Genomic DNA, 23,234 nt, shown 5'->3' on the forward strand with positions numbered 1-23,234 from the left:
AGTTGCTCCTGGTTTCGAAGCGATGAAGGACCAAAATATCTGTAACAAGATCATGGTCAAGCTCATCCAGAACTACAGCGATTTATTTGAGACGGCCAGAGACGGAGAAGGCTGCACTGAAGAACTGCCAACCCTTATTACTGTCAAGGTGCTGTAAACCCATAAGAACAACAGGTGCTCATGTTTTTATGAAATAGATCCGTGTCGGTGGTCAGCACAATGCAGTGCAGCTGGTAGGACGGCTCACTGTCAGCCACAGGTTGTGCTCATGCTCTCTAAACAGCATGAGTTGGCCTGTGACCTCACCATCTGCCCATCCACTTGGATGCATGATCGTTTATAAGTACAGGCTTACATAATGTCACGTTAAAATTGATTTAACTATTGATCTTATATCTCAGCCTCCCCCACAGGTGGCTGTTTTGAGTCTCTGGTTGTTGATTTATATTTGCTGCTTGGCAAGCTGATGTCTTTATTGATTTGTCAGTTTATCCGGTCTGCTGCTTTCCTGGCAGTGTCTTGCTGCTTCCTCTGTAGCTGCCAGAGGGAAATGTGCCTGAAGGAAACAAACCAAGCATTGTGTGGCAAATCAGGCATTTTAAAGCCATTTAAGTCTAGTGATCTCAGCTTATGGTTGTGATTGTTTTATTTCTTTACATTTTTTCCCCTCCCAAAATAGTAACAAATAAGTGAACTTTTCTAAAACACACAACTGTGCTGTGAAAACGGTTTATCTCCAATAATGTTTAGATAATCCAATGGAAACAAACAATTTTTAGATGCTTTATTTAGCATCAAAAAGTGCCTTTAAATCCCCAATTTAGCAATACATAGTTTACTTTCAAATACAATTCTAGTGGGAAAATAATCAAGATTACTTATTTTTAAGTGATCACAATGGATCAAACTAGGGAAAAGTACTTAACCTATTATATATCCACCAATGTGGAATGAATGTTCTTGAGCTCCCTCAATCCCTTGAGAAATATCCAGTTGACGTCAGTGACTTTGATGGTATTTACAACCCTGTAAGAAAAATTAAACTTGTGAGCATTTATCCCAAAGGGACCCCATGTTAACGAAAAAAACAAAGACAAGGCAGAACAGAAACACAGAAAAGACATAGAATCAAAGCTTTGTGCGTTTTCTGTGACGAGGCTTAGTAAATATATTAATAAAGTGTGACGTATTACATAGCTTAAAAGACTTTGGATTTATGTTGTTCAAAATAAGTAAAAACAGCAACAGCAACAGTATAAGTATCTTAATACAATTATATCACAAGCAGACCCCCAAAAATGTCTTTCACCACAGTCTATACCAAATGTCTTGATCTTGATGACTGTGTTATAGGCGGGAAATGTGTCATGGACCATCGGATGCCCATGTCTTTGACCTCTGATCTCTTATGTCAGGGTACCTCTCCCACCATTTTTAACATCACAAACATAGTGTCGGGTTCCCATGTGACACTTGTTGCCATGCAAAATAAAACTGCTTAAAAATATTTGATGAATTATGTGTTCAAATGCAACATGAGCTCAAATAATCTAAAAGCCCTGAATCCCAGTAGTGGTTTAAAAACATCTTTATAGTGTTATTTTGTGAGTTATTATTTCCAGTCACAAATGCCTGTGCTGTGTTGTGAATAACTGTAAGGGCATAGCTACATGAGACCCCGTTGACCTGCGGGAAACCCTTCAGTCAGAATGAGATTGTCTTACACTCAAGCACACACACATGAACACTCATACATATGCACAGGCATGCACAGCCTACTTAGGCCCCTCGCCTGCTAGCCTTCCTGTTGATGCCTTTGAACGAAACACACTCATTAACATTGGTGTTACCTTTCCCTCTTTCTTTCACAAAATGCTGATGAGCTGTAGGTGTGCATGCACCGTGTTCACTGTATATGTTTGAGAGTGCAGTTGGTCAGACTGTTAAAATCTATTCTGTTAAAGGTAGGGTAGGTAATTCACTTCAGAAACACTTTTTGTTATATTCCATGGAATGCTCTTAACATCGCGATAGCAATGAATACATTAAATGCTTTGACAATAAATACATAAAAAAATGTCATCTGTGGAAGCTGTGGCGCTGTAAAAAGCACGACCAATCATCTGAGCCGGCCCGGCTACAATAACTGGATGGCCTACCTGCCTGTCAGCCTTCCATCTGCGCACAAACTTATCTCGTGCCCTCATTGGTCATGTGCGCGTTCGTGTGTGTTGGAGGAGGGGCTCTGTAAGGAAGTCTGAAGGAAGGGGCAGATTTTTTTCGGTTGTGTACTTTCAAATTCTAGCGCACTCGAGCTGGTTTCTCCATTCTTACCTACCCTACCTTTAAGGTTTATCAGAAAAGCAAAAGTAGAGCACAAATATAAAAAAATTACTCCTGTGATATTTAATAGCTACTGTATACGTTCCAACAATAAAACCTTGAAACCAAAGCTTGTTAACCACTATCTGTTGCTCATTTTTAAAATAAAATGTCACTACAGTAAGAAACGCATTACAACCCTGACCGTCTTCTTTTTGTTGTTGTTCCCTCTCTGGTTAAAGGAGGTGCAAGAGACGGATGCAAGCACCCAGCCGCAGAAGTCCCCCAGCCACCTCAAAGCAAACACCCCAACACCAGTTCCTAGAAAGAAGGTGTGTGGTCCGCTCAACAGTAGAACGCAGGTGTGTCTGCGCATTCCTTCTCCTAGCTGTTATGAAAACCTTTGTCTGCATGCGTCTGCTGTGAAATCAAGTGTTGTTGTTTTGGTGTGAGGTTCCCAGATTAAACTCCCATGACCCCTTCAGACACCCAGTCACTTTAACTCCAGCCATGTGATCTGTGTGACTTGATGGGACATGGGCATGTTTTGGAAAAGCTGTTTTCCATCACGAAAGCTGTTTCTGTGTGCGACTGTGTAGGTTTCTGTGGGCTTTTTGTTATCAGTGTCAGCTGACTTGTGCATACTGCATCCAGGGGTAATCAGGTCACTTAGAGTTAACGGATGCAACCATTTTATTATATACAACTGACATTACTGACAAATTATCATTACTCAGGGTATTATCTTTTAATTGATCAAAAGTCTGCATTCAATAGAGTATTTATTTTTTGAGTTTAGTATTTGCATTTTTTTTATTATAGAAAGAAAATGTATTAAATTAATTGTTTTAGGATATATGTGACCCGCTCTATCGAAATCAGTCGGAAGTCGCAACGGCTCATTTTAAAATAAACGCGGATTTGCGTAAAAAAATATTTTTCCGGGGTTCGGGTGTTTTGTTTGATTTTAAATAAACAAAGTCTTGGCTTTCAGAATATGAAACTTTTATTTCCAAAATCACACGATAACTACATTTTTGAAGCTTGTAAAGGGAAGATGACAGCTCTCACTCGCACTCTGCTCTTCCACACTCCCTCCGGCTAAAATTATGAATGTAAGGCGTATAATAATCATAGATAACACGGCAGGGTCCGCTACAGTTTGTTTTCATCTGATTTCAATTAAACAAAGTCTTGGCTTTCAGAATATTAAACTTGTTTCGGCAAATTCAGATGATAAATACAACTTTGAAGCTTGTGACGGCATAATTACAAGCGGAGAACGGAGTAGCTTGACGTCGCAGCAGGCATAACAACAGCCGGTGTTTCTCGTGAGTGTTTTCCCCGGGAAACAAACACAATACACACAAACGCAAAATTACAAAAACACACACACACGTATACACACACACACACTCGCGAGCTTCCCCCAGACCAGTAATCCAAACGAAAATATCTTCCCTCCGTAGTATTTTGATCATTTGCTCCGCTAATAACCAATCAGATCGATGGATTCCAGAGAGGAGGAAACTTTGAAGGCCTTTTTCTCAAAATGATGACTCGGTGACAGTCATTATATAATGTGACATACTTTGCTTAATATTTGGAGTACAAAAACAATCCTGATATCATTAGAAAGCTAGGAATCTCCTCTTTCCAACTGTGTATACAACTCAAAATGTGTCTTCGGGTCAATGGAGCAGGTCACATATTTATTCACGTTTTTTTATCACACCCTCCACCAAATTACTGACTTTTATCTTGCAGTTTACCATAAATTCATGGGTTCAATTGTCCAAAGATTGTTAAAAAGACTGTCTTAGTAAATGCATTTGTGTCAATTGAAATGCACTGTTTTAATAATGTCCTTATGTTCTCTAAATGTCTGTATTTTGCATTTTCTCTTCATACATTCTTCCAGGCTGGACAGAAAAACCCACCACAAGAGGCAGAGCTCCTTAACAAATCCTCCACTATTCCTCCAAAGGCGCGGCAGAGGAAAAACAAGGTAGAGGAAATTACACTGTTATCATCGTGAAGCACTTTTTTTGATTGTTATTGTTTGAGGCGTTTTGTCTAATGGTTTGCTACAGTCCATTTATCTGCCTTTCCAATAAATACTTACAGCCTTCTTATCTGCTGCATTGCCTTGGTGCTGATTAGCCTGAGGTCACTCTCAGACAGACGACTCTGATGCATGTGGCCTCGCTGCTCAGTCACATGATTTGATTTAATTTGATAAAGGCAATCTGCTGCAGGGCAAAACAACACACTAATATGCAGTGGGAAACATGTGTTGTGGTATTATTACAGATGGACTCTGCCACAAAAGCTGCATACGATTTGATTACTATTAAGACATTTCCTGTTTGTGTACAAGAATTAATTTAGCTTTGATTTCATTTATTAAAACAAGGATTAAAGTTATATTCAGCGAAATACATTTAAATATTTTAAAGTTGTTTATATCACATTTCACTTTGATGCAAAATAACCTTGTGTATACATTCATGTTAAAACAGGTGATACAATGAGTAATTGATGTGAGGTGAGCTTCAGTTTGACAACAAAGATAAGCTTGCTGTGGTTGTTTCACATTTATATAAACAAAGATCTGATGCCATAAATGCTGTCCTCATATCAAGAGCAGTGTCAGGGATAAAAGAAACGCTGACTGACAGTGAGATAAGCTCAGGACTGTACAATGTGTGCTGATAAAGGATGTCTGTTTTCCCTGGTAGTCAGTGAAAAGTCTTCTACTTTTAGCAGAGCTAGTATTTGATCTTAAGAATGTGAAAGGGTGACGTCACGTTGTGTCACGTGACTTGAATTTTGAATTGAGCCGTCCCTTAAGTTATAGATTATACAGTATCTCTTTACGTATTAGTGATGGGAATTCTGGCTCTTTTTAGTGAGCCGGATCATTTGGCTCGGCTCACTAAGAAGAGCCGGCTCTTTCGGCTCCCAAACGGCTCTTCATTTTACCACAGTTTACCACGGAGCCTCAGTTATCGCCGCTGCGAGGCTCCGGCGCTCGCAGTTCACGCGCGTGCTCCACTAGCACCCCCCGTCGAGGCTCGCCGGCAGTACACTTTCACAGGAACACACTTTGCTGGCGGCGAAAATAATCCCACCAGACTCCTTTGCCCCTCCAACAGAGGGATGTCCTTGTCCTTTTTCCTTTTCGTCATTTCAAGCGATAAAAACTTGATCTTCTCTCGAATTATTTATTTTTTTGGACGCCCTCGGCTCGAGTTCAGGGCGTTCCGAGCTGAATAAGGGCGTCAAATGACGGCAAGACGCCCCCCTGGCGGAAACGCTGGTGAGAGCTGTTAGCGATTTTAAACCAGAAAAGGATCTGAATCCAGATTTAGACCAAAGGTATTGTCAAAATGTGTAAGTATTGTTACGAGGAAACTAGAATGACAAAAGTATAGGCTGTTATTAAATGAAATACATCATGCTTTTTCAAAGAAGAAGTGTCATGTCTGAAGAGGTGCAACACAGTACTTTATCTAGTAAAAAACACACACTAGCGTCTACAAGAGTAAAGGTTAAAATAAAGAACATTTTAGAGTAATCCCAACAGTAATTACATTCAGTAGTCACTGAGAGTAGGACTCGTACAAAAAGGACTGCTCTCAATCATCACCTATGAACCAGAAGTGTGTGGCGGTGTCTGTATCTACAGAGACGCTGCCATCTGCCTTTATTTTCAAATCATTTCTGAGCTTTGTGTGCCATCTACTAATGAGCATGGTAATCCCTTGTTGAAGTGTGAACCCTAATTGAATTTTACTTCATGCTTTGTACTGGTGGGTGTCTTGTGCACTCATCCTTGGCTGAGTTTGATGTTGAAAGTGGATGAGATTGTTGATGATGTTGGTAATGATGTCAGGAGGTAGGGATGCTCCGATCGCCAATTTTGGGGCCGATCGCCGGAATCAGTATCGGCCGATACCGATCGCCAATCCGATCGAGTCGGCGGGGGCTATGGGGATCTTCCATTTAAAGTGGTGTTTAAAACTCAGTTAATGGGGCTCATTCACTGGCGCTTCCACAAACAACAACCAACATAATTATTACATTCAATGAAGTACATTATTCAAGTTTACATTACATTGGATAATAACACGGGAGAATTAGCGGAAGCTCTCCCTCTCTCTCTCTCCCTCTCCGAGAAAATTGAGGCTTAGCCTCTTAGGAGTCGCTAGAGCTTCACGGTCAAGGTGAGCGAAGAGAAAGAGATCTCTCTCATCTCATCTCCGAAGGGATTTCACCTCCTCTCCCCTCCTCTCTCTTCTCCTCTCTCTCTCTCTTCTCTCTCTCCCTCTCTCTCTCTCCTCTCTCCCCCTCTCCTCTCTCCTCTCTCTCTCCTCTCTCCCTCTCTCCCTCTCTCTCTCTCCTGACAGCCCGTCAGTATCTCATGCAGCTCACTGATCCAGTAATGAGTGACCCGACAGTGAAGAATAAATATATTTATAACTAGTTTAGCTTGTTCCAGAGGTAGATAAAATAGCTAAGTGTGTTAGGTCTAACTCTTAGTGTGTGTTTTGCTCCGCTCACCGGTCCGTCACAGCGGGCGGAGCTGCAGGATTTCTGCTTCACACGTTGCATACCGCTATTTTACTGTCTTTTTCGGACACCTTAAAATACTGCCAGACCGGTGAAGCCATTTTGGCGAGCTTGTCAATTCAAAAGTGTCATGTATTTGACGTCATGTGATCGGCTCTCCTGATCGGCATTTATAGAGAGCGCAGATCGATCGGCAGAGAGTGAATATCGGCCGATATCGATCGGCGGCCGATCGATCGGAGCATCCCTAATCAGGACTTATGTCTTATGTCTTGAATGTTGAGTATTGTTGTATTGGTTTAAGTGTCGGACCCCAGGAAGAGTAGCTTTTGTCAAGAGCAAAAGCTAATGGGGATCCTAAATAAACCTAAACATTGTGACTGGGTACCAGCGAGCATCAAGGACACTAACCAAGTGCTACAGAGCATCCTGCATTGCACTGAAGAAAAAACAGGAATAAGAAGAGTGCAATTCTAGCCCATTTTTCTTCTAATCAACAATATTTGAATGAATCATGAAAGAAAAAAAGGTTTCCACAGAAGTCCACAGTTTTCTAAAGAATATTATTAAGAAATAATTTGTTCGCTGTGACTAAAGTTTATTTTCCGCTGAATCAACATAAGCTCCCTTGGTACTGTGCCATTGGTTGATCCTAGCAACAGAAGGTTTCAGTGAACCCCCCTGCTGGCGGCAAAGCAGTAAACTAATAAAACAATCAAGAGCAGGTTGTTGAGGAGCAATTTAAACACAATACACATTAACTCAAAGATCAAACTGCTGATTCAACTAAAAATGAAACCAATAGACTCCTCACATGTGAGCATTTACTGAAAATGCTTAACCTCCTTAATGATTATTATCAGGTGATATTACTATAAATATTAACCTTTACAGCTGCATTTCCTGTCGAACCACTTATAGAAAAAAGGCCGGGCTTGGCACAGATTTAGCCTTGATGCTTTCTTATTTTAAAGATAACTACACTTGGGAGACCACATTTGAGTGATCACTACTTACAAATCACAGCTAGAGCTAAACATTGTGTTTGGTACTGTCGCACCGCAAGGCAAAGGTGAAATAAGTCTATAAGTTATACAGTATTTATGAGCCTCAGGCCAACAAACACACCCACACACTTTAATAAGAAAGCCCTAAGCATGCCTGTTGTTTGGTTTATGATGCGAACTTGTGTTTAGTTTCAACACATAGTGATGTTAATGTCCATAGATGAGCTTTGGACTCCAAAAGGGGCACAGTTAATACTGGCAGACTATAACTCATTCCTTGTTGTTGGATAAATGGCAAGGCAAGGGAGCCTTCTATTGCGATGATAAGACCACAAACACATTTTAATACTCATGTTGAGCAAAACTGCTTATACATACAACCAACTATTTTGAAAAGACTAGTGAAAGTACGTGTGGTGGTTGCGAGAACATGGATTAGTGCAAAGACTCTCAAACACAGACACCTAAAAAAATGAGCTGTCACAAATGTCTGTCGCAGATAAGTGCTCAGATGTTCACTGACCTTTTTATTGTAGCAGATTATTTATTAGTGAAAGTATCATCTAGTGTTTAAAAATGTAAGTTACAAATCTTTTAATGATTTGTTAATCCATTACATTTACAAACCAGGTCATATCCCCATTTGGTCTGTTAGACTTTTTACCATCTGGCCTATTTACCGTAGCTCCCTCTTGTTGTTCTGTTTGAGCTGTTTTATATGCATGTATGCAGATACTGACAACCAGGGACGGAGGGCAGCAATATGGGTCAGTGGTAAACACTGAACTTACTCGCAGTTTCATTTGAATCGACCGCTATTTGAAGTTTCAATGACTCCAGTCCAAACAAATGAATTTATGGATAGAAAGCATAATTGGAACACCTTAACATTGACCAACGAATGACAGCACCATCTCAGCAATACCTTTAAAGTTCATTATGTAAACACCCATTTTTTTAAACCTGGATTTAATGATAGCATGGTGACTCCATCACTTCTCCCCTCAATAAATTGTCTTCATTCATTTTACATTATTTGTCTTTCCTTTTGAGATAAGGAAAAATAAGCAGTTTTTCATTCTTTTTAAATTTCTGTCAATTAAAAATTAAGCTAAATCAATAACAAAACCCTGAGGGGCAAAATCCATACCACGTCTAGCTAAAAATATGTTCACTAAGATCCACCCATTAAGTGCACCAATGACTACATTTCAGAACAACCCATTAGGTCCAACTCATTAGGTCCAACCCATTAGGTCCAACCCTAAATGGAAATGTTCTGCTGATAATTGGTGTAAAGTAAAAAAGTAGGCCTTTTAATTCAACCGACAGACGTTTATCTAGAGCAAGCCTCTTTTAGCAGTGGTTGGTTTTGACCATTATCAATACTTAGGCTGCTGGCGTCAGACCCATTTTGACTCTGTTTTTCACAGTCAGTGGGCTCTCATTAGCAGCCCTCTCCTTATATACCAAGAGAAAGCTCTTTGTCACCTTCTTTATCACTTCTAACAGGCTTCCTTGGACCAAACTCATTAGAAAAAATGCAGAAGGGTACTCATAATTTGGCTGTTATTAGATTGAGGTTCTTTTCCTACATTACAGTAGGTGGCTCACGTTTTTTATACCCACTCAGGGTCGACACGGTAAGATCAGCATCAGTCTAACCTTACAGTTTTACAAGCTAACCTCTTTTCCTCCTCTCTTTCTCGCCTCTTTAATTGCACTCGGCTTAACCTCATAATATCCTGGATTGCATGTTTTATAGTAACCTGAGCAAAGCCTGCACGCTTCAGTGTGTGTGTGGTTGTATGAGCTTTATTGTGCCCAAATGTTCACAGTAGTGTATCATTTACCTCTCATATTTCACAAGACTCACCGGTTGTCGGCTATTTGCTCTCTCTCTCAAATAGGTGAGGAAAGGAAAGAGTGGCGGTATGATTCAAGTCATCCCTCGGCCCAGCCACTCTGCTGGGTTGCCCCATGCCAAGATCCTCTCCATACCAATCATTTTGCCCCTGACATCAGGGCTGAGAAGCCCCAGTCCTGAGCCGATGGAGACAGCGCTCCAAGACTCTGCCTCGCCACTCGGCCACTTCGATGTCAGCTCCTCAGGCAGCATGGAGGACGTCAGCAGGTCAGTGTGTAAAGAGCATGCACAGTGTCTGAGAAAGTTACTAATTAAAACTGTTATTCTTTCTGAAAACTGATAATATTAATTTAACTGGACTTTTTTTACAACTAATTATTTGTGCTTTTTTAATGTTAAATGTTCACAAAAAAAGATTAACTTCAAAATGAAATAAATACTATGTAAAATATAGTCAGGGATATAAATATATCATATCTTTAGATGCTTTATGTGCACTTAATGCACTTTTAATTTTGAGTCAATCACGTGCCAAAATAATTTACTTGAATATATATATATAATCCGTGGCTCTTGCAGTTTTAAGATTTGTTTATGATCTTATCTGCAAGCCTGATCCTTTATGGTCGCTATAAAATAAAACATGGTCATATAACACAAAATAAATCTTCACTGCTACAAACATAACATCTAACTAGGAAACGACTTCTATTTTCGTTTTGTGACGTCTCATTCCAATATGGAAACTATGCTGTGATTCTAGCAGTGGTAAATAGGTTATGACCACTGTTTGCACAGGTGATTTGCTATCAGTCGAGGGTGAGGGTGAAGAATCCTCACAGCGATCGGGGATCTAAAGCCAAAGCACCGTGGCAATGTGCCACTGGCATGCAAACAAGCCTATTATAAGAAGTTGAAACTGGAGCCACTTGGTGTCGAGTGTCCTCAGTCCTGGAATAGCAAGGCTACAGCTGTGTCTGTTGTTGGGGCTCCTTCTGCTTTGACTGGGGGGTTGGACTGACATTTGCCTTGACCGCACCTGCACTGTTTGTCTGAAAAACCCTTCTTTACTATTTAAAAACTCTTCTCACACACTCCAAATCCAATTTTCTGTTGAGATTTTGCTTCCTCTATTTATAATATTGACATAAGTGACATTAAAGGTCATCACCTTGTGAGAGAGGATACGTACTGTAGAATTTGTCCCATTGGAAAAAGCTAGAAAATATGATGTGGATGTACGATGTTGAAACACTGATGAGAAATTATAACTCTGTTTTGGCCTCTACTACGACCTGGGGGACACACCACTAGGGCTGTACCCGAATATCCGAATATCCGGTCGTCGGCCCACTATTCGGTTTTCAATTTCGTTATTCGGATATTCGTTTTTTTTGTTGTTTTTTTTCAAATTGAATTTATTGAAATTTCCAATATCAATGTAAGAGCTTGTGCCTCTTCGGGGGGTGCTAACACTTAACCATAAACTTTATCGTTGACTTTCTCCGTCTTTATATGTAGATATGACTTTTGTCCGTTAATCTCCGCTCCTTTTGTCCGTCACGTTGTTTCCATAGCAACAGCAACTTCCTGTCAACAGCGCTAACTCTCCTTCAAAATAAAAGCATGTCCATACAAAATAGCCAAATTACACTTAAGACGTATACAACTGCAACGAAAGTAACAAACACAATATCCTTTTCAATTTCAAAGAACATAAATTGGGTTATTTACATTAACAAATAACTATAAAACAACAATACTGTAGAATAACAAAATGAATGCCTTGAATAAACCGAAATACACGTGTTGAAGCGCGCGGTACAAAATGTTTATTCGGGACAGCCTTACACACCACTGACCTTTAGTATCACATTAGTCAGAGTTCAAAACCGTCCGTGTCAGAACCAGATCCATTAACACATCACGGTATCACTCACACAGTGGTTAGCTCTCATACATACCTGTGGACTGAATTTAAACCTCACTTCACCCACTTATATAAACTGGAAAAAAAATAGGGATTGTGAAAAAAAATAATATTATTTAAAAAATGTTTAGGGGAAGTAATAATTACTTTTGTCATCCCATCAAATTCAAGTAGTATGTTGACAAGTTGACACATTTTCACAAGCTATCAAAAAAGTCCAATACTTTTAAAGTAATTTTCTTAAGTAATTAACATTATTCCATAGTTGACTTCAAGTTTTTTTTTAAATCAATAGCAGCTTAACGGCAAAGATAATGCTGTAGCAAATATTATACTTCAAAGGTGCCAACAGCTTTCATCACCACGTCAGGAAACCAATAAATCTCCCGATGGATTTCCCCCGCACCCTGAAATCCCCCTCGTCAGGTCGCATTGGGTGACCGATGTACAGAGAGCGTGACAGGGGACCCACCAAAATGCGTCAGCACTCAGAACTTTGTGGTAGGGCTGCTCGATTATGGCAAAAATCATAATCTCGATTATTTGGGTCAATAATTGATATCACGATTATTAAAAACGATTATCCATTTACTTTGAAAACATCAATTTATTTGAACAGTATGTTTTTAACAGTTGATTACCATGAACTTTAAGTATAATTAAACTAAAAAACCTATAAAAAAAATAATTAAAAGAAATAATAAATACAAAATAAAAAATTGTTTTATTTCGATTATGTTGTTTTCATAATCGTTGCAAGCCAAAATCGTAATTGCGATTAAAATACGATTAATTGAGCAGCCCTACTTTGTGGTATTTACTAACAAACACCTGCAGTTACAAAATAATTAAAGAAATTAACCAAATGCAATGCAGGAATACTTACTACAAGTGTTTGAAAAATCCACGACATTGGATCTTTTAAAAGTTCAAAGGTAAATCCTATATTTGAACAGAGTAAGAAATACATAGAGCTTACGAGTTTGTATTGAAAATGTTTAAATCGCAAATATATGTGATTTTGACACATACTATAGAACCATAGCGAATATATGATAATTTTCCATTAGAGGATTCATCTGTGTTTTCATATCTGTTGATCCTCCTGTGTCTACTTGTCAGCTTGCTCTCACTTTCCATCGGTATGTGTCAGACAAATCTGTGTCAGCATGCAGAGCACACAGCCGCTCAGCCACCTGGCCTCAGCTGAATCGAACACATCCAGAAAGACAAAATGTAGAAACTGCTTTTTAGATTTTAATTGAAATGCTCATCAATATGTAATATGAAATCAAGAATTGAGAACATATGTTCACACCTTGTAGGTTGTAGAGAAGAAGGGAATTAAAAATACATCTGATGACATGTGTGATTTGCCCCCTTCTTTCTAAGAATTACTCCTGTCCCGGAGCGTCGGCACATTTAGTACCAGCTGGTAATCTAATCTTCATTCTAGAGGGATTCTAATTTGTAGATCTTCCTGTGTTCACCTTTTTAGATGCTGTACTGTATCAGAGTATATTTTTTACATCTGATCTCATTTACATATTTTGTACCCAGAGTATCCGCTAAAAACATGTTTCGCCGATCAACATGTCCGTTAAAGTTTAAATCTTCCGGACAAAATTAGAAAAGTGCCGGTCAAAGGTCTTCTTTGTTATTTATTGAGCTTTAAAACAAATTGATATGATTCGATATTAAACCAACTAATTATAGTAGATTAATTACATTTTTCAAAAGTGTACAGTAACTTACAATAACACGGGAATAATAAACGGAGCGCTCTCTCCTTCTCCTGACAGCCCGCCAGTATCATGCAGCTGGCTGATCTAGTAATGAGTGACCCGACAGTAAAACTAAACATAACTAGTTTAGATAGTTTGAGAGGTAATTAAAATAGCTACGTGTGATATTCTAACCTGAAGTGTGTGTTTTGTTCCGCTCACCGCTGCAGGGGATCATGCAGAGCTGCGTGTCGACTCGTCAGCAGCAGCTGATCTCTCTCTCCCGTCAGATTAGACTTCACTCACGTTTATGTCCATATCGATCAGATCTAGCTAGTTCTAGCTAATGATATGAATACCTGCTTATTAAAAGACACCTAAACAATAAGCGTCGCTATGCAACCGGGTGAGGCCGCAAAGTATAGCGCAGCATTATGCATTTGTTTACATGCCCATCGGAACCCGAGGCATTGCCAACAGATCAACGCACAATCAACCCATACAGGACATGTCTTTCTCCACATTAAGTGTTAGACATTAGAATTGACTCTTCTTGTCTGTCACATACTATTTTGACCGGACATTTTGACCGGAGAGATTTAGATTTGCCGGTCTTCAGCATATTTTACCGGTCAAAGTCCGGTAATTACCGGCTAACGGAAACTCTGTTTGTACCTCTATCTATTAAATCAATGCAGTAATTCTTTATCCCACTGCTCTCACCTGTACCCGAAATATGACACCAGCCTAATTCACCACACACACACATGAGCCAACATAGCAGCGTCATGTGAACTTATTTTGTTCTCAGCATTGCGTAGTCGCACGTAGGGGATGCATACTGGCTTTTGTGTGGAGTTGCCATGGTTCACTAAATCTTGTGATGTAACCATTGGATTTCTTAGAAGCCCATTGGAAATAAGTGGGAGTGAGGAACGTTGCAGTGTGGTGTGAGCGCAGGGATCCCTGTGGGTATAATGGCATTGTTGGCAGCCTGTCAGAAAGACTCATCAATCAACCTTAAAGTCTGACAGCACATATTTACAGCTGCACCCTGCTGACTGGATTAAAATGGCCTTCCTGCAATTTTTAATGTGGTGCCTTTTTTTCAAAAACTCATACAGGACACCTCCGTCCTTTTTTCAGGTTTTCTTTTAGGAATTTCGGTTTATGAGGAGTCTCAGTCAGCAGAATATCTAGAACTAGAATATTAGATCTAAGTCAAATGAGATACAAAAGAACATTTCAGCTCGTTTGTGGAGTATTTTTAGCCCCTCATGAAACTACTTAAGGCGAGTTAATATCAGGACTTTGGTAATAAGAACACTGCTATGTCAGATTTACAAATCTAAAACAGGCCTGTGATCTCCTCTCCCATTTGGGTTTAAACATCAATAAGATGCAGCAAAGAGTGTAAACATGATAAGAGATTTGACACAAAACAAGAGGCATTTCAGATCTGATCATATTTCATGTAAATCGTAACAGCCGCCTTCAGCTTTAAAACTTGGAGCATGGTGGCCTTTTGTTGCTTTAACACCATTTTCTCTGATACGATGAACTTATACCAAGCTAGCTTAGCCAGGCTTTTCCAAGACATACTTTAGGTCTTGACCACCACACAGTGTGTGATCTGAGGTATTCTAAGAATGTGTTTGGGGGTCCTGAATAGGAGCTGAGACACAAGGGGACTAGTGGCTGATTTACTATTAAAAACAACATTTCAGGAAACATTTTGTTGAAGCCTGTCCTAGCTAGAGCATTTTTGTTTAAGCACCTACTCAAATAAAAGCTTCACTAAACCCAGAAAATAACAACAATCAAACCACTAATCCCAACTTCTATTGTGAAGGCAGCTCCATCATAATGTTTTATAGATGTGGTTGAAATCGGAGTTTCAGTGAGAACTTTGAATAGACTTCTGCAATTGTTGTTTTTGCGAGTTGTAGGATTTTGTCAGGATTTTTACGCCAGACTACTTTGTGGACACACTTTTTAAAATGTGTGTCCAGAATAACCGACTTGTCATTTGTAATTTTCCGTTCGCCCCGGAGGGATCAGACCTTTTTTCTGTGTTCTCCAACAGAGCTTTTTGTTATCCCCTCAGTAAGGTAGTGCGTAAGCAGGATTTCCGCTTTTGCGATTCACCGTGCCAGTGAAGGCACATTATTATTTTAATACGATTGCCAGACTGTATAACACCAGTTAAGAACATGTGTGTGGGGAAAAACCTTCACCTCGAAGGCTCTTTAGGAATGCATAGGTCTCATAGTGAACCATACCTGCCCCTAAGACATGTCTACAGGAATACATGCACATGTCTTTTGCCCTTGAGAAGATTTATGAAGCTCAACTTTGGCCTCTTTTTGATTCCTGTCTCACTTGAAACCTAAATCCTTTGTTTTGAACTTGAGGTGCTGCCCCAATGGCCGAAGTGGATTCCTTTTCCCTCCACACGCCCTCCCCCCTTACAGTGAGCCCCATGATGGCACGTCACGTACCAAAACACACCCGAGAACCAAACAGTCACAGAACGGTCTGCTCAATAACAAGTCTTTATTCTGTTTTCGACTGATTGTTCATTGGCACAGTGTACTCAAATTTGGAAATTGTTTCAGTTAGATGATGTTTATTTTGTGTCCCTTTCTAAGACATCAGACGAAACCAGCAGAACAGAATATTCTTGCTGCTCATTAGATATCAATAATATTGTGTGACTTCTACTGCGATGAATATGGTTTGTAGGACAGGTTTAATTACATTACAAAAGTAAATCTATATATACACAAGATATTACTGTTAGTCATTATGCTCTTTGTCAGAATATTGGATATAAACCACTTAAAGGTAGGGTAGGTAATTCACTTCAGAAACACTTTTTGTTATATTCCATGGAATGCTCTTAACATCCCGATATAGCATTAAATGCTTTGACAATAAATACATAAAAACATTTCATCTGTGAAAGCCGTCGCGCTGTAAAAAGCACGACCAATCATCTGAGCCGGCCCGGCTAAAATAACTGGATGGCCTACCTGTCTGTCAGCCTTCCATCTCGTGCACAAACTTATCTCATGCCCTCATTGGTCATGTGCGCGTTCGTGTGTGTTGGAGGAGGGGCTCTGTAAGGAAGTCTGAAGGAAGGGGCAGATTTTTTTCGGCTGCGTAGTTTCAAATTCTAGCGCACTCGAGCTGGTTTCTCCATTCTTACCTACCCTACCTTTAATGGTTAACCCTCCTTTAAGGAATAATATGGATATTTTTATTATCAGTTAATCTGCCAATTATGTTTTGAATTCTCCTTTCTTTTGGTTAAAAGAAGCTGTGACATATGCCCATCACAATTTCCTAAAGCCAATCATGATGTCACCACATTGCATGTTTTGTCTAGAACATTAGCCCAATTGGGAGGTGTAGCTGAAGTATTTTGTTTTACTTGAAATGAATTGAACATAATTCAATATAGTTGACAAAACAACTGATTGTTTTATCGCTATCGATGATCTACATACTTTGTCAGTCACTGTCATTCACTATATCATAAATACTGCTGAGCAGTTGACCTGTGAAAAAATGTTGTACCTGCTGTACCGAGTTTATCAACATTTTTTTACTTGAAACATTGTCTAAATAGTTCTGTTGCATATTTGTTCATTGAGAACCTTTTTACAATTGTCTCTACACGTGTTTGAGAACATTTCTAAAATTAACTTTGTCTCGACACGTTTTTGCTCACATGTGAACATCCAAATCCTGTTCCATAGGGGTTTAAAGTAAAGAATAGTCGCACTATTTTGTAGTTTACAGAAGAAATATCGGCCTTTTTCACAGCAGACATTTTGACTTGTCAGAGAAGGACACGTAGGTTTCACTATAAACATTAATGATGGCTCTATTGAAGTCAGCCGTGAGAGTGTTATAGCATGCATACAACTATGAAACACTAACTGAAGCATCTCTGTAATTCATCTATAATTATCTTTAGATTTAGGTCTGTGCTTTTCCTTCTTTGACATTTGCCTGGAATCTTTACAACAAAACACAACTCTTTTGATTTGCAGTTTTAAAATGCATATAATATAAAGCTAGTTAGTGTAAATTGTCAAATATAGAAGTATGTCATTGTAGCAGAACATCAATAATTTGAACCGCACATAAATGGCTCAAACCAAATGAAATAAGCGTATATAAACACAGTCCTGATTTAACACACTTTGTGTTACAAGGTCAATTAGTTCAGGTTTGTTGCAGTGTTTTTCTTCCTGCTTTGATTTTAGAGAGGATAATACAGTATTCAGCTCTGCTTAGGCAAACAAGACTAGGTGATTATGAAATGTTCAGCTTGTAAGAGCCAGGATATGAAATGGTTAGGCAACCTCAACATTCAGTGCCAGCACTGAGTTCCTCTTATCGTTGCATAATTTTCATCATGTGTTGCTGGCATGTTTCCAGTGGCAGCAGACAGCCTATATTCTAGAGCAGCACCCATTTCTCTTTTGGTTCATAATAATCACCAGAGACAAGTTGCACAAAGGCACTGATCTGCTGCTCATTATGGCTATTATTCTGCAGACAAAAGCCAACCCTATGCTCCTCAGCCCCAGTGAAATGTAGAGAGGAGGGGGGCAGCTGGATGTTGTTATGCCTTAGCACTTCATTGCCACATCCTGCAAGCTAATTAATTAATTCTGGTTGTTTTTATGTTTCAGCTCCCAAGAAGAAGAGAGGCCAATATCTCCTTTCTACATGAGGTAAGGCCATCTTGCTTTGCATGATAAAGCTGGCAGCACTGGGGGGGGGGGGGGGGGGAGTATGTTGTTTGGGGCTGTAGGAGTGGGGCAAGCTGTGTGCTGCATCATAAAACAATGGAACCAGCAGTTAGAGGGAAAGCGGGGCAGCGTGCACATGCATCTGTTTGCTCACCAATGTTTTTGTTATTGTGGAGGAGGAGCCTCAGCATGTTTTGCACATGTTTCAGAACCCCCCCACCCCCCCCCCCCCCCCCCTCCCTCCCGGTGAAGACGCATAATGATGAGATGGTCATTGAGTGAGTGTGGGGAGAATAACAACTTTAGCTTAAAACGTTTTGTCAGCAACTATTTTGATAATCTATTCATTGTTTCTAATTTTTCAGGCAAAAGAATAGTGAATGTCTAACAACAGTTAAAAATATCCATCCCAGTTTCTCAAAGCCCAAAGTTATTTCTTGAAATGTCTTTTGTCAGTCCGATCACACATATATTCAGTTTAATGTGATATAAAACAGAGAAAAGCCGTAAGGAAACTGAATTTCTAATTGTTTGTATTAAAAACTCCTGCAAGAATCATCAAAATAGTTAGTAATTTTTTAGTTGATGCTCCCAAATTATTATTCAATAAAAAGACAATATATATTTGATTTTATATTAGTTTTTAAATGTTGTTGGTATTATACTTACTCAAAATTAACAAACCTACATTACATATATCAATAACAAAAATAATTGTAAATCGCAGCATTAATAATATCTGACTACATCAAACACATATCTAATATATTTGATATCATTTCTTGTCATAACTTCCAAAGGTAAGTTAAAAGTGAACCAAATAATAGTGCATGAAATGACATGCATTAATACTACAAACAGTAAACATCATGTTTCTGCACATGCATGTGATAATGTTCCTCTGCAGCCTGAACACACCTACAGTACACCTTATTAATCATCTATGACCCTACTGTCATCTCTTCCCACTTAACCCTTATCGTATGTTTACCTAAAGCCTTAAAATCACAGCAGCTTGTCCAGCCTGAACGGCAGGTTCCTCAGTTAGTCATTATGATTTAGCACTTTTCATCAGGAATGCTTACTGATATGATTTAAGGGCTGATAAGGCTCCTAGGTGGCTGTGTGTGTGATCAAGCAGTACAAATTGGTTTTGATTTTAACACCAAAACTCAGCATAGGTAGTTCTCCACTTTTATAAGACACTCCTGATCCTAAATAAATGGGCCTAAAGCCTCACAGGAAAATTGGAAGAACTGGGAAAATGCACTCAAAAAATACAGTACAACTTTAAATACACTTTATGACTTATACTGTATGTAAATGATACCCTATTTTGAAAATAAATCCCTTCTTAAGATTTTCATAGTCTGAGTTATTTTTGTTGTTGCACCATAGCAGATAACAACATTTTTGTCCTTAATACAGATAAGAATTTAGAAGATGTTTATCCAATGCAGCAGTAAACCTAGATTTGTTATAATGTAATAAAACACCAATCATTCTGATCAGAAGGTCAAAGGTCTCAAATAGTGCCTACACCGGAGGTTAGTGATAGTCAGTTATGGACAGTACGTTAAGGATACAATGCTTATCATTATCCTATTTTACTATGGTATGGGATATATAATCTCTTTGTATGCATAACATAATCGCTGTCAGCATACCTCCACGGTAAACCCGAGATTCCATTTTATGAAACAGATAAGGTAGGTAGCATATAATCATTTTACAAGTCTACAGATTCATTTCTAATATAATCATTGTTGCAGCCCGAGTCTGTTCCAAGAGAGCTGGACTAAGTCTGTTGAAACAGTTTTCCCCTTTTCCTCTCTCATTCACTTCTCTTGCTCACGTTCATCAATGACTTACTCCATGGCCTACTTGTACTTTATCACATTCACACTCAGATACACTTTCTTTTCTGTCTGCTGAGGTCTACATACATTACTTCACAAAACAGATTGCCACCTAGATCGATGAGCATACTTTTCTTCTGTGTGTGTGTGTGTTTACCAAAAGCTTCTAGACTCCTGGCTAATACCTGACTGTGGTGTAATACTGGATTACCTGAATGGGCCCTGGGTACACATTGCGGGGGATTTAACTGCTATAAGCTTCTGCTTTAGAGGCTTTGGAGTTGTTTCCTTCTTGCTTTTTATGCCCTAAAGAGCACTTGACTTAAAACTACAGAAACATATTATTATTTTGTTCAGACTTTCTACGTTAGAAAGTCTACAATGAAGCATTTTCATTGAGCTAACTTTAAGCTCTTGTAAAACAAAGACTTGCGCTGTTGGCATTTTTTAAATCGCACTTTTCAAAAATAGCTCAATTACACAATTAAACTGCCAGACCTGTCATTTTATTACAGACATGACATAACAGTTCAGTAAATGTTACAGACACCATAATACAAACTGAATACAAAACACAGCTGCTGACTAAACTGTCACTAATTCAAACAGTTATTTTGTATCTTTCAAGGCAATATTTCAACATTTTGAGAAATATTTGTGTTATTGTTCTATTCCTAATTTTGGGGCCAAGAGTAAGATGCAATACCACTATCATCTTCACCAGCTTTTTCCAAAGGTACAAAAAAGGGCTGGTTTTACAGGGTTTTTGTTCCAGACTATTTTTCTGGACGGACGCAGTTCTCTTCCTGGAATCTCCAATGGTTCTTTAGAGACCTCAAGATGACAACAAGTCTAGGGATTGTTGCTGATGAGCTAGTTCATCAGAATTTAAAGGTAGGGTAGGTAAGTTTGAGAAACCGGCTCGAGATCGTTAGAATTTGAAAATACACAACCGGAGAAAATCTGCCACTTCCTTACAGAGCCCATCCTCCAACACACACGTACGCGCACATGACCAATGAAGGCACGAGATAAGTTTGTGCACAGATGGAAGGCTGACAGGCAGGTAGGCCATCCAGTTATTTTAGCATTCCATGGAATATAACAAAAAGTGTATCTCAAGCCGGTTTCTCAAACTTACCTACCCCACCTTTAATACCCCTTTCACACCAACGCAACTCCGGTTCAAGCTCCGTGCTAGAGCTTTTCAGGTTCGGAACCGGTACTTCGGTTTAGCTCCGGCTCTTTTCACACCGCAGAGACCGACTGGTGCTGCCGCTGCTGCGTCATGACGTCACAGTTTACGTCGCTGATTTTCTCCCCAACGGAGCTCACCTCACAACAACAACGGGCCGGGGACTGCGTTGCTTTTAATCATACGAAGCCAGATTAAATTAAATAACGACTTCTCCAACCTTATACTTTTCTCCAGAGTGCCGTGGTTCATTGTTTATTAATGTGTTTCAGCGGCATTTACCGACCGCTGCAGTGCTGGCCGGCTGCTCTTCCACGAGTGTATTCTCCCGTTAGCTCCGGGTTAGCTCACACGGCTCTAAAGTATTCACTGTCTGACTGTCACACAAGCAGCTGATACATATCCCCAGTTCCCCTTAAGTGAATGTGTGTCAGTCTGAATTGACGCTGTTTGGCATCACAACGCTGTTATGAAAGTTTCTCTGGTATAACATGGGTGATGTTAACATAGCAACCGAAGCTAAACTGACTACTTGCTAAGCCGTTTTTTACAGGCACTTTTTACCGACGTATTTTTCATTATGATTCTACTTGTGATAGTCGGACATGACAACCTGTGCAGCCCATGTATTGATTCCATCCGATAGCTGCTATAATAACAAACAAAACGTCTGCCTGCTCTCCACAATGACCAATAACAGCGAACGGATGGTCAAAGTAAGGTACAAATAAACAGAATCACACGAAGCCTGGTTAGTGTTGCCTGACTTTATAAAGCGTGTTTTTTTTTTACAAGTGTGTGGTTGCGTTCTAGTCACTTTGCTCAGCACTACTGCTGGTTACAACTTTTATTTGCCGTACTCGCCTTAACTGTTATCTCAGGTTAATCTCGCCCCCCTCCGACGTAAGCGTGATGTATGCGGTTCTTGCTTCTACACGGACAACTTTTTGGTGCTCGAAACGAACCGGATTCCGGAGCTTAGAGGCTGCTCCGCTGCGGTGTGAACAGGAAAACCCTGTGCTTTTCAAGCAGCCCGGCCCCGAAACACCGTTGGTCTGAATGGGGTATTAGTTGAAAACTATTTCTAAATTACACCATAACTTTTCAGAGACTCAGTGGAATGAAACCGTTGGGTTGATTTGCTGTTAATTAGATTGTATGTCTGCTGGGATAAACTGGGTGCCAAACCCAAAGATAATTACAAGACTCTTATCCTTCAAAGGGCACCATTTCTTGCTTTCAGTTTAGCCAACTTGGACCCCCGGCAAGCAGAATCTGCCTGGTAGTAGTTGTAGTACTCCTCACTGCATTAACCTAAATCAAATTTCATGTTTGCTGGATGACTGGATCAGACCTTGACTAAACAACTGTTATTCTTATACAACTTAATTTCAGTAATAAAGTTGGACCATCCCGATTGTCCCTGTTGTCATCCCAATAACTCAAACAACAGTTAGCGAGTTTGTTGTACAATCAAACACTGATGTGATAGTTAAAGAATGACTTCATAACTCTGGTAACTTTCTTACAGCTAGGGAATGAAATTAGACCATCATGTGTTGTAAAGCTCTCCAGCTGATCAGTCCCTGATCAAACAATTGACTCTTGATCATATTATTATTTTATATTTTTAGATCATATGTGTTTAAGAAAGCTGTTGGTTTGGCTTAATCATGTTCTGGTGGTGATATCCTTGCTGACTTTCTTATGCAATGACTTTTCCCGATTGCTTCATGGTCTCTTTTGCCAGTAGTTTGTGACTCAGACAGTCGTTATTGCCCGTCAGGAGCCAAAACGTTCTCCTATCAGAGTGGCTTTATTTATAACTAAGATCACCATCCAGTAATGACACTTTCGGTGATTTGCTGAATTGCCACATATTGTCTATACTGTGCCAGCCCTTGGACTATTTAGAACAGGGGTGTCAAACTCAATTTCATCGCGGGCCACATTCGCATAAAGGTTGCACTCAAAGGGCCGGTTGTA

The 23,234-nt window shown here is 39.6% G+C and overlaps 1 protein-coding gene across 4 annotated transcripts in view; it reads left to right on the plus strand.

Moving 5' to 3' along the window:
• fam13a (family with sequence similarity 13 member A) overlaps positions 1–23,234 on the plus strand; it is a 63,527-nt gene that overhangs the window by 14,954 nt on the left and 25,339 nt on the right. For 3 of the 4 annotated variants that reach the window (XM_034129412.1, XM_034129415.1, XM_034129414.1), the window contains exons 5-9: positions 1–148; positions 2,565–2,684; positions 4,244–4,330; positions 9,815–10,038; positions 18,135–18,176. In XM_034129412.1, the coding sequence (XP_033985303.1) occupies positions 1–148; positions 2,565–2,684; positions 4,244–4,330; positions 9,815–10,038; positions 18,135–18,176 (621 nt within the window). The remainder of the gene's footprint in view (positions 149–2,564; positions 2,685–4,243; positions 4,331–9,814; positions 10,039–18,134; positions 18,177–23,234) is intronic. The other variant, XM_034129413.1, reaches the window with a different exon arrangement.

The sequence above is a fragment of the Trematomus bernacchii genome, unplaced genomic scaffold (assembly GCF_902827165.1).
Source record: "Trematomus bernacchii unplaced genomic scaffold, fTreBer1.1, whole genome shotgun sequence".
Lineage (NCBI taxonomy): Eukaryota > Metazoa > Chordata > Actinopteri > Perciformes > Nototheniidae > Trematomus > Trematomus bernacchii.